Source organism: Hydractinia symbiolongicarpus, chromosome 14 (genome assembly GCF_029227915.1).
Source record: "Hydractinia symbiolongicarpus strain clone_291-10 chromosome 14, HSymV2.1, whole genome shotgun sequence".
NCBI classification, from domain to species: Eukaryota; Metazoa; Cnidaria; class Hydrozoa; order Anthoathecata; family Hydractiniidae; genus Hydractinia; species Hydractinia symbiolongicarpus.
In genome coordinates this window covers 9589944-9601048 of record NC_079888.1, presented here as the reverse complement: position 1 = coordinate 9601048, position 11105 = coordinate 9589944, and the positions used below count along the sequence as shown (strand labels likewise).

Below are 11105 nucleotides of genomic sequence, written 5' to 3'. Positions count from 1 at the left end.
CTCAAAACTTCCGAGAGAAGAGATGGTTTATGCGATATTGCCTGACACATGCTGAATATCACAAATAGCTTGCTATGCCCAGAAAGGATTTTCGGGGCTTATTATTATTATTGTTATTATTATTATTATTATTCCAAATATTTATACAGGATATAGCCACTTCAGTGTTTGAAACACTTTTATTAATGTGGTGTCAGAATGTATACATTAAGTATACACCGGCATTACCTACCCAATTTCCATCACATGGCATGGGTTGACCCGTAGCTGTAAAATTTGTTTAGTAAAAACATGCCGAGAAACCCATCTTAAATGAAGTTATTATTAAATAGAAAACATTTTACAGTTGCACTTTTTTCTTAGTAACCTACTTTATCTCGAGTTTTTCGAAAATTACAATTTTATTTTATTTAAATTTTGTATACTCAATCAACCTAGGTTCTTAATAATTAGGTTCTTTTCTCACATTTCTCATATTTTGTTTGTATTTCTGGATCACGAGCTAAACGATAGTAGTATTTCAGCGGCTCTTTATTTGAATATTTTTTAATTTCGTTAAATTTAGTCTCTCGACAATCTCTTTAAAACGCCATGAAAACAGACTACACTGTGGTCCACGACAGAAGGGCAAAATACTTAGAATCATTCTATTTTTGTAAATTCTGTACACTAGACTTGAATTTATTATCATTCGCGAACTATGATTTTTGACAACCAGTCCAAACAGTTTGTTTTCTACTGGAATGAAAAGTCAAAAAATGTAATTACTGTTATGAGGAAGCGAAGAATGCTGAAGCTTAAGAATCAACTCAGATTCAATAACATCTTTTCTTTAATTGAATTACTATTTACAAACTAAAAATTTACCACGCAAAAATAAATAAGGTTTTGTTATCTTGAAACTCCTATCTGACAAATCGATGCAGAAAATATCTTTGTTATACACGTGACAACAGACGCATTTTATCGGATACCTTCTCTTCGAGAAACATGTCCAAGATAGCACGATTGCATTCCAACAATTTCAGTTCGATCACGTAGAAAAATGCATTCCTTGGGGTAACTATAAGAAAAAATTAAAAAAAAAAAAAATTCATTACTAACACAAATATTGGACAGTTCATGGCGCGTGGATGTCCGTGCAATTTTTCAATGTTGATTTCACAAGGTAAAAAATTACACTTTAAAAAATAGCGGAAACAAGTGCCACTACTAAACTCGAGAGCGAGCGAAAGCTTAAACGCACTTTATCTTAACATCAGGATAAATACCTTATTGCAGGCTATTAACGAATCGCTTCATCAACGACAGTTTAAAGTTAAGGTGGGAAATGTACAACTTGAGAAAATGCCGTTCTCCTAAACATTCACGAAAGCGCTAATCATGCAGAAAAAAAAACCAGACGAATCCTTCTAATTAGTTAAATGTTCCTCCTCTCATATTTAAAATTTTCCTATTGACGTGGATAAGATGCAGTTAAAATTATTAGACATCGAATTGATGTATAAACTAACAAGGATAAAATTGAATTATACTGGTCGTTAGTCTGTGAAAAAATCCACAGGAATTTACTTGACGGAAATACTGATCGTTAGTCTGTGGAAAAATCCACCGGAATTTACTCGAAGGAAATACTAGTCGTTAGTGTGTGGTAAAATCCACTGGAATTTACCCGACGGAAAAGTCCACGGAAATTCGTCCGTCGCAAATCGCGGAAAAATGAATACCGACACGACAATCTTTGTTAATTCACGATTCGTTAATTTTCTGTAATGAGGTCCGCACCATGTTGGTCAATCATACCTGAGATACTTGTGCTTGGGTGTACGCAAACGTTCCATCACTGCTCACCATACTCGGGTGCAACGTGTTTCCAGCTAAAAACGAAATCCACTCACTTAATTTCCCTTGCAAGCTAATCTCCAAAGTTGAATCAAGTATTCAAAATAATAACGCTCAGTCTGCGGATTTCAATCGCAAGTGAAGAGGCTATACGTTTTTTCGCTGCGACATTTTTTCTTTATGTAAACAAGTGCCTTTTGTCTAACGATTGATACCTTGAATTTTGTCGAAATATGTCCTGCAATTTTATTTTTTGGTATAAATAGACAGTACGCATGCTTAACAAGATAACGAAATCTAAATTTTGCTAAACAACTCTAGTCCTATTTTTTGGTCCAAAAAAGTTCCCAAATGCCAAAAAAAGAAAAAAATGAATGCTGAAACTGACAACAACATTCAGACTTGATGTTGTCACAGTGTCAATTTCATTCGAACTGATTTGTTACTAATAAACATTGAGACAGGGAGGAAAAGCACTTGTCAAACATTTGTTATGTATTGTATTCAGATCATTGACGCAGAGTAGACAATTAATGCTGAATAATGTTTAAACGAATCAAGTTAACAATTGTTATACTTTTACACCTAGTATCACAAGTAAAAGTTGAAAAACACCAACCAAACGAGCCACGGATTGTAGATGGACTCCGCAGGGAGAAGACCAAGGTAAACACTTTTGAATACTCAATCTAATTTTTGTTATTATGCAGAATAAAAACAAAAGGGTGCAGAACAAATTAACAAAGATTACATACCAACTTGATATTGTATGGTATGTTGCATGTGACTCGTACCGTCTTCTACCTCCATACCGTTATATTCAGTGGCGTTCAAAATTTTGTCACCTTTTATTGTCTTCAAAAAAAGGAAAGGAAGGAAATAGCCTTTTTAACATTATGTTGTATATATCTCCTTTATAGTTTACAATTTCGTGAGGAAAATTTTACCTAAAGTGACCAAAAATATTTTCGCCAAATTCTTGTTGTTGTTTTTTTTTGCGACAGGCAACAATGATCTCGCAAAAAATACTTTTCCTCACGAATGTTACATTTAAAATCGCGAAGAAACTTGACCCTAAATATATACCATTTTAGGAAATGGGAACAAAATTAAGCATATGCTAGGAGTGGCATTGAACTGTATTACTTCGGCCTGGTTGGTTTTGTAGGTTAAAATAAGTACAATGATAAAATAGAAAAAAAAACATTCAAACCACTGATCACGCAGTTTCAGTCATCAAGTGGCATTTCATGTGGTATTTTTAGAAACAAAAAAATTGACCATTTACAATTCTTAAAATAATAAATAAGAATGCATACAAGTAATAAATAAAAAGCATCCATACCTCTCGATACTTTGTAAGATACACTTTTAGTGGTTCAATATAATTGTCAAAACCAAGCGTAGTCATCGCAAATAATATATCTTCGCCATTGATTGTTTTACGCTTTTCCTGTTGACATCTCTCGCTAGCTCTGTTCACGTGGTGTGTAGTTAACGAAAATTTTTCGCATTTGAAAATATGCTGCACATTCATGATCAATGTGGACTTTATGAAACAAGAATCTACAACAGTTTTGCCCTTAATTTTTTTTTCGAAAAATTGTCATATGAAAAACTTGACTTTACGAAACAAGAATGTAAAAAACGCATTAAAAATCAAGTCAGATATTTATAAAATTGGTGATTGTACAAAGGCCACAAAACATCATTTCTTGAGCATTAAATGTCATCCCTGATAACAAAGCCAAAGAGCTAAATATTATTTTTTTAGCAAAAGGATACTCGCTGGTGATGAAGCTGATGAACTCTGAAACACATTCTTGAACACATTCTTTTGCATCTTTTGCGATCTAAAAGAAATATCCATGAATTGAATCACAAATAGTATTTGACTTGCTTTATTTGTTAAATTATATTGTAGCAGTGGAAACATATATTATACTTGAGTATCAAAACCAACATAGACAAAAAGTGACATTTTTTGTCATAGAGAAAACAATACATAACAGAAGAAAACTAAACAAATACACTGCCTAACACACTAATACCAACATTACCTTGCCTGTTTCTGGAATGGCTTTCTTCATAATTCGTGAAACGTTTGCTATCGGTAAGAATCGGTCCTATAAATAATTCAGAAAAAGAAAAAAATGAAGAAAAGGTAAATTTTGGCACGTGGAGAAACAATTAAAAATACCTGTTCCCTTAGTTCATCTTTATCTCTCACAGGCTCATCATACGATCCATCGATTTCTGTTTCTAAATGAATATGAAAGACCTACAGAACTCTTTTATAATACAGACATATGCAAAATAAACCAGTCAACACGCCAAGGTAAACAAAAAACGAACAAAAGTTATACCAGCAGTTTCCTGGTGACTCATCATGGGCACGTGAACAAAACTGCTTCCAGATGGCAACATACTTGCTCCTGGGATAACATAGTCTGCAACAGACGTTGATACACCAGTGGAATGCATTGAGCGTGTGGGAGCCGAACTATCAATTCCTAAAATATTTTGTAAATTCATATTGTTATTAAAAAAAGACCAACACTGACCAGGTAACTACGGTCGTGAATAGCAAGAAGCTAAATTCACTTTGACAATAAAATTTAAAAAAGGGTTTCCTGCAAAATGATTGGAAAATCCAAATACCCCCTAAAAAGTCTCCTCCACTAAGTTTGTTAATTTTAATCAGTCTAGGCGGACAACCTTATGGTCCAAAGCTTTTTTCCAAAATCTTTTGCCTTTTAAAATAATATTTTCTTTTCAGAAAAAAACCTGAATGATATAGAAACAACACCTTGGAAGTAACTTTCTACACACTAGATTATTCCAAACAGAAAGCAAAAAAACATTTTAGTCCTGAAATTTTGGCATCAAAAATATTTGATTGTGGTTATGAAAAACTGTAAAAAATGTTGTTGGCAAAGTACTGACACACGTTTATACAAAAATTGGTAAAACAGGATGAACACTCTTAGGGCAAAATAAGGATGCTTTAATTCGAGAAAGTTTTACAACTGAAACTTTTGTTAATTTTAGAATCTTTTCCAAAACATTGTCCTGTAAAACTTTCAAAAATGACCATTTGCAAAAGCTTATAGTACACACTTTTTAAGCCGTCCCTTTGCAGAAAGTTGTTTTGCTGAAAGTTTAAAAATAATTTTCATTTTACCTTGCATTCTCTTCAAAATGCAATTTTTTCTCCAAACATGAGAATATATTTGCATAGACTTAGACTGTAGGATGATTGTTTCAAATATGAGAAACTTCTTGCCTCAGCAAGCAAGTCGGAAATTTATAAATTACGAAAGTTCATCTTGCACAAACTGTTAATCTTTTATATCACAGAAGTTTCGCAAAATTGTTTAATATATATATAGAATCCCAAAAGTGTCTAGGTTTGCGGAAATTTTTCTCACAAAAATTTCTTAATTATAGTATTCAGGAGAATTTTTTGGAGAATTTTTTCCCCACTATTTGTAAACAACCTTTTTGACTGAAAGATATGTGCACTGAGATGCATAATGAATAATTTTTATCAACCTGTGCTCTCCTGCTTATCTTTTTTATAATCACAATAATACATTTCTATCTGATGCTAACATAACAAAATAAAAAAAAATCACCTGTATTGATCACTGGAGGTTGGGTTGTGCCTGCATTTACAGAAACCAACTGTGGTTGTTGTAACAGCATTACTGATCTGTTGTCCCCTGATGCATTTAGGTGGACTTGACCATTTCTTTTTGCTGCATTTATCAAAACTGGATTAGTTGTGGAAACTGACACTTCTTCTTGTGGAGTAATAACAGGCTTCTCATCTCTTTGTTCCATAACTTCAATTAGTTTTTAAATACCACTGTTTGCAATATATTTTTATCTGGGTTAAAGCATAAAACTTGCATTTTAAAAATAGGCAAAAGCAAAACAATTCATGCACTCATCATTAATTTTATCATCATACTGCAGCAAAATTTTAACAAAACAAGTTTATATATACTGTATTTTTCTGGGATTAAAATTGAGCGTTAAATGTAAATTAAACTTAATGGAATGCTAATTATAACACCACTTTTTGTAAATTGATTGCTCATGATAATAATGACATTAATTAATCTGTAGTTCATAAAAGACAAGATCTGTTTAAGTTAAGACTTCTAAATTATGATTTAAGATAACATGGCTATATACCAATTTTTATTATTTACCATATAAAAACTAAAATTATTAGAAAAAAATAAAAATCAAAAATGGCGGATCAAGTGTGAAAAAAATAAAGCAGGGTGAAAACAGAAAAATATCTTTGGAATCGCTTGGAAATAGAAGCCTAAATTTTGCAGCTTTTGCAGCTTGTTACATAAGTAACAAAAAAACCGTTTGCAGTTTTAATAAGAAAAAAAAATTAGCATGACATGAGAGTGAAGAGAGACAAGAGGGAAGTCAAACGTCCTCCACCATAGCTTATTTTCAAGGACAGAAGAAGTACTTTAAGGAGTAAATGTATTGCACATGGTAGGACAGGCGTCAGGTGTGAGGACCGTCAAACCTTTACCAAGGTAACTCAGTTTTTTTTGAAAATCAGGTGGAGAGGAGCTTCAGTGAGATTTGTGGAAGGGAGGAGGGCAAGGTATAAGCTAGATAGATAGATAGATAGATAGATAGATAGATAGATAGATAGATAGATAGATAGATAGATAGATAGATAGATAGATAGATAGATAGATAGATAGATAGATAGATAGATAGATAGATAGATAGATAGATAGATAGATAGATAGATAGATAGATAGATAGATGTGCATATTTTACATGGCTAGCCTCACAAATATCGAGGGATATACCCTGTCTATTATTTCCAGGAGAGGTCATGGCTTAGATGGAGAGTCCTATTTAATGCTCATTTTGAGCATGCAGACCCAATTAGGGCCCGCGCTCTACTAGACAACTTCCGGCAACATCCAACGGCCCACACAGTGTGCCATCTCCCCAATTTCCCTCACATGGCTTGCGTTAACCCAGGGCTATGGTAACATTCACTCGCCCATGTTGAATTGCTGTCAAGAGGAATCGAACCCCGGTCTCGCGCACAGAGTACGAGAGCTATAACCACTAATCTACGGCACCACATTGCTAAGTTTAGAATGGAAAGAGGCATGTGTTGAGAAGGTAATAATTTGCATAATCTTGGAAGGGCCCCGTCTTAAGACTGGCCAGGCCAATCTTCCAACAGTGACAAATGGGTAGCCAGTCTTAAGACTGGACTGCCCAATCTATAGACGTACATGCCCAATCTTAGAACAATTGTGAAAGACAAACAGAACAATAAATTTCTAGAATTTACCTCTTAATAGGAACTTTAAATTAAAACTTTTCTTGGAAAATCAAAAGGCCAAATATTTATATATACCATGTATTATATGTTTAAAAAATTCAAACTACTCAACCATATTAGCTAGCTGACATCTCATCCAATGAAATTAACAGCTAGCTAACTAATAATATGGTTGAATACGATTTTTCTGATTCTTTATAAATATAAACATTTTATTTTTAAAATTTAGCCACTATACTACAAGCTGTATATAAATGATAAATGTATAACACGTGCTCTACCAGCTACCTAGCTAGCTACGATTTTCACTCTACTGTGTCCAAAAACTGGCCAGGTCAATTCAACAGTACCCAAAATATGATGTTTTAATGTGCCTGAGAATGTCTGTTGGGACAAAAAAAACAGAGGTCATGTGGTACATCCCTTCTTTAAAATCTAAAAGGTGCCAAGGATGGGCCTAACATGGTCTTTTGCCCAATTTTGTGACGCCCCGTCCAATCTTAAGACTGGACGGCCAGTCTTAAGACTGGGCAATTTTATGTCCAAAGATTGGGCAGCGTCCTAAGAATGGGCAGAACAGTAAGACCAGTGTAACGAGGTGGGAAAAATAAAAAAGCAAATAAAGAAGACTCCTCAGTTCCTGTTGGTACAGCTATCAACAAGGATCCTGGAAGGGGGTCCTAGTGTATTTAAGGCTCCCATTTGAGCTGGGAAAGTCATACAAGCACAACAGTCGCTCAACTAGACAACCACCTGAGATATCAATATTTTTGTGTTGAACGCTATACAGAAAGAATATATTCACACTCTTAGAGTCTCTGGCATTATTTGGCCTTGGTTTAAATCCAAGATGATCTCTTGCACTGAAAATAAGGCTACCAGTTATGACAGCTATGTAGATCAAAACAGAATGAATAGTGGGGGCTATGAGGAAAACAAAGATTGTCATGGGTGCAGAAGTGTCAGGTGTTGTTGCAAATGATAATACTGCAGTTTAGCTTGTTACAATGGCACCCTGCACACTAACTGTGACCAAAAACGTAATTGCAGACATACCATGAGTTAAAATGAAGCAAGTTGTATCAAACTAGCACTTGATTTCCTGATTAAACACATGTGGGAGGTGGACTGTAGCTAGCTATATATATATATATATATAATATAATTTCTTCCTTGACCTAAAAGGAGGGAGAGAGATGTTATTATTTATGTTTTATATGTGTAGACCTTTCACTTAACAAAATTCATCGTTTTTATCCCGCTAGCAAGATCAACAAATTCTGTCACGTATTTTTTCTGCTTTACAATAAGTTTCCTGTTTTGTTGATGGCCGCCATTTTGTAAATGAACGAGGTTCCTTTTGGGATAACGCCAGGTTGCTAGTTAGGGCGTAAAAAAGGCTTATAACTACGGTGTGGCGGGCAAGTGCACCTACTTTTCCCGCCGTTCTTCCCCGCGGATATTAGATAATATACAACATGCCCTTGAAACTAGATTGACTACCAAGGGAAGAAATAACGCAGGTAAACTGTTAGCAGAAAACAACAGAACAGGCATTTAGTAAACAATTGAATTCCAGCAATTTCATATTAGCCAGACCCAAAGACCAATGCATGGTGAGTTCTTTCTATGACAAAAAAGGGACAACTCTGCTACCGCTTCAAAACTACCTGTTAATTTAGTCAATCCACAGGCATATACTAACTAGTCAAAGCCTTGTTTTCAAGGAAAGATACTTCCAAATTAGAAAAGTGACTGCATCGAGTGTTATTCGCTGTATGAATCACAATTCATAAATTGTCAATAGGATCTCAACATCATGCTTAATACACGTCCAAGGCAGTTTTCCCTCATTATTTAAATATGATGGACAAAGGTGTCAGGCTGCAAAGTCGCTGTGTTTGCACAAACGTAGGCCAGGCAGACAGCGTTGAAAAGTCGCTAGTCACATTCTCTTGCACATCCGCACACACCGAAATAGTCAACGTTGGGGCCCGCGAAAACCCTGAAATTCCTACAATATAACCAGGCTGAAGTCAGCAACAAATAGCACAACATTTCAAGAATTTTGATTTTACAAAATAACCTAAGTCCACTCTGAACATTGACAAGTCCAAAATGTGTGAATCTAATATAGAAAAAGAAATGCCTACGCACTAACTTATGGTACCGAACTTTGAAATTAGCTGTCTTATCTCAAAATATTTTTACCAAGATTTTTGATGCAAATTTCGGGAATTTAATTGTCTGGTGTAACCATCTCGCAATGACTTACTTACTTCATCGACCTCTGTACTCATACTATAACAATCTTCAACGAATACCAACGAAAATATATTGCTTGATGCAACACCTCTGTTGCATCAATCGAGATATTATCAATCCTGCGCAACGTGGACTTTGCTTAATCCTTGCACGAAGAAATCCAACCAATAATTTCTCACCTGTCAGTGGTAGCTAGCCATTTTTACAAGATGGTTTACAATACTATTGACTGCAACAACTAGTGAAATACCATCTGAAATTAGTTAGCGCGTATTGGTTGGCTTTAATTTAAAGTTTACTCTTAGACATTATATCCTTATAAAATTTTGTTCACTATGCTGTAAACTTCCTGTTATAATGAGTAGATGTAACTGGATAGCTTTCGCGCGCACCATCTATCAGTTCTAGCGCCAGTTTCGCACACAGAATCTATTAGTTCGAATGCCAGTTTCGCGCACAGAATCTATTAGTTCTAGTACGCTGGTGTTTGTGGTACACCTAACACCCTGCCCCCACTCCATCTCATATCTGATAATATGAGATTTTCTGTAAGTGTACCAGAAAGGAAGGGTAATAGAACGCTATAGATTTTTGCATCAAACCCAAACGTTGAATTTTACTGCTGCTCCTTGAGCAAGACAAGTAAGTTCTTTTCATAAAATTTCACGACACTCTCTTAGCTGGTCTCAAGGACGATAATGATATTTTTCATAAAAACTGCGCTAGAATTAAAATGTTACCAAATCGGCATAAGACGGAATTGATGGATCTAACATAATAAGTATTGTATGGTATGCAATCAAAGCTTTTATAATAGATAATAGAAACGCCAAAATAATTAAAAATCTACAGAAAGTCTACACTAATTAAAACCGGAACAGGTAATGATTTAAAAAGTTACCATTTTGATGATGTTGAATGGCAACATAGTAGCCTTCACTATGTTAATAGAATTGAAACAGTTAGACCATGACCCAACCACAGGCAAGTACAGATATATCGAACATTTTCTTGGTACACCCAAGACAAAATATTTACATGTTGGTGAATTTGATAATATTTTCAAAAAATTCGTACGCGATCTTTTTAAGAGGTTGAAAAAATTAAGTAATTTCTTAACCAATAGATCTGATTGGATATTGTCGAGGATCATAGGTATGTATTTAAACCAATGAGAGGATTACTACCTCCATGGTATCTATATCGAACTACTACAAAAGGTTACGGCCACAAAAGCTGTTTTCAACGTTAAAAACAACGACGGCAAATGTTTTATGTATGCAATAATATCATTAGCGCTTCCATCTGCGCCCCAAAACGCACACAAACCAACAAAGTATAAAAACGACACAAACTTCGATGGTATAAAAATCCGGGTAGCAATAGAGATGCCAAAGTTCGACAAACGACATAAAAGTAAATTTAATTGGATACAATGTTATCAAAGTCAGAAGGTTCACAGACAGCATAAATGCGATAGACCTACTACTTATATCAGATGATCATTAGTAGATAATCGTACCATGTAAATATCACACATGTTTTTTTTAAACAGAAAATGATGCTGTTTGCATGAAGCTGTGTTACTTTTACACTAATGATGTAGAAAAGAAGTGTCTATCTATACACTGATAGTGCATCGATTTGTACTCAT

At 34.6% G+C, this 11105-nt stretch overlaps 1 protein-coding gene across 1 annotated transcript; it reads right to left on the bottom strand.

The window, feature by feature from the left end:
* Positions 1-809: 809 nt before the first annotated feature.
* LOC130625005 (nuclear transcription factor Y subunit beta-like) lies at positions 810-5755 on the bottom strand. Its single transcript, XM_057440084.1, has 9 exons — positions 5481-5755; positions 4209-4355; positions 4043-4104; positions 3903-3968; positions 3628-3695; positions 3188-3317; positions 2598-2697; positions 1804-1877; positions 810-1063 (listed from the first exon to the last, which is right to left on the bottom strand). The coding sequence occupies exons 1-9, from the start codon at positions 5686-5688 to the stop codon at positions 1034-1036; spliced, it is 885 nt and encodes a 294-aa protein (XP_057296067.1). The 5' UTR covers positions 5689-5755; the 3' UTR covers positions 810-1033.
* Between the last annotated feature and the right edge of the window lie 5350 nt (positions 5756-11105).

What these genes read in the sequence shown, in the direction of transcription:
- LOC130625005 (XM_057440084.1), bottom strand. Translation starts at nt 5,688, where the DNA reads ATGGAACAAAGAGATGAGAAGCCTGTTATTACTCCACAAGAAGAAGTG. An exon ending in GAGTCACCAGGAAACTGCTG is followed by an intron (nt 4,105 to 4,208) that starts GTATAACTTTTG and finishes ATATTCATTTAG; the next exon opens with AAACAGAAATCGATGGATCG. An exon ending in ATCAGCTTCATCACCAGCGA is followed by an intron (nt 3,318 to 3,627) that starts GTATCCTTTTGC and finishes CCACGTGAACAG; the next exon opens with AGCTAGCGAGAGATGTCAAC.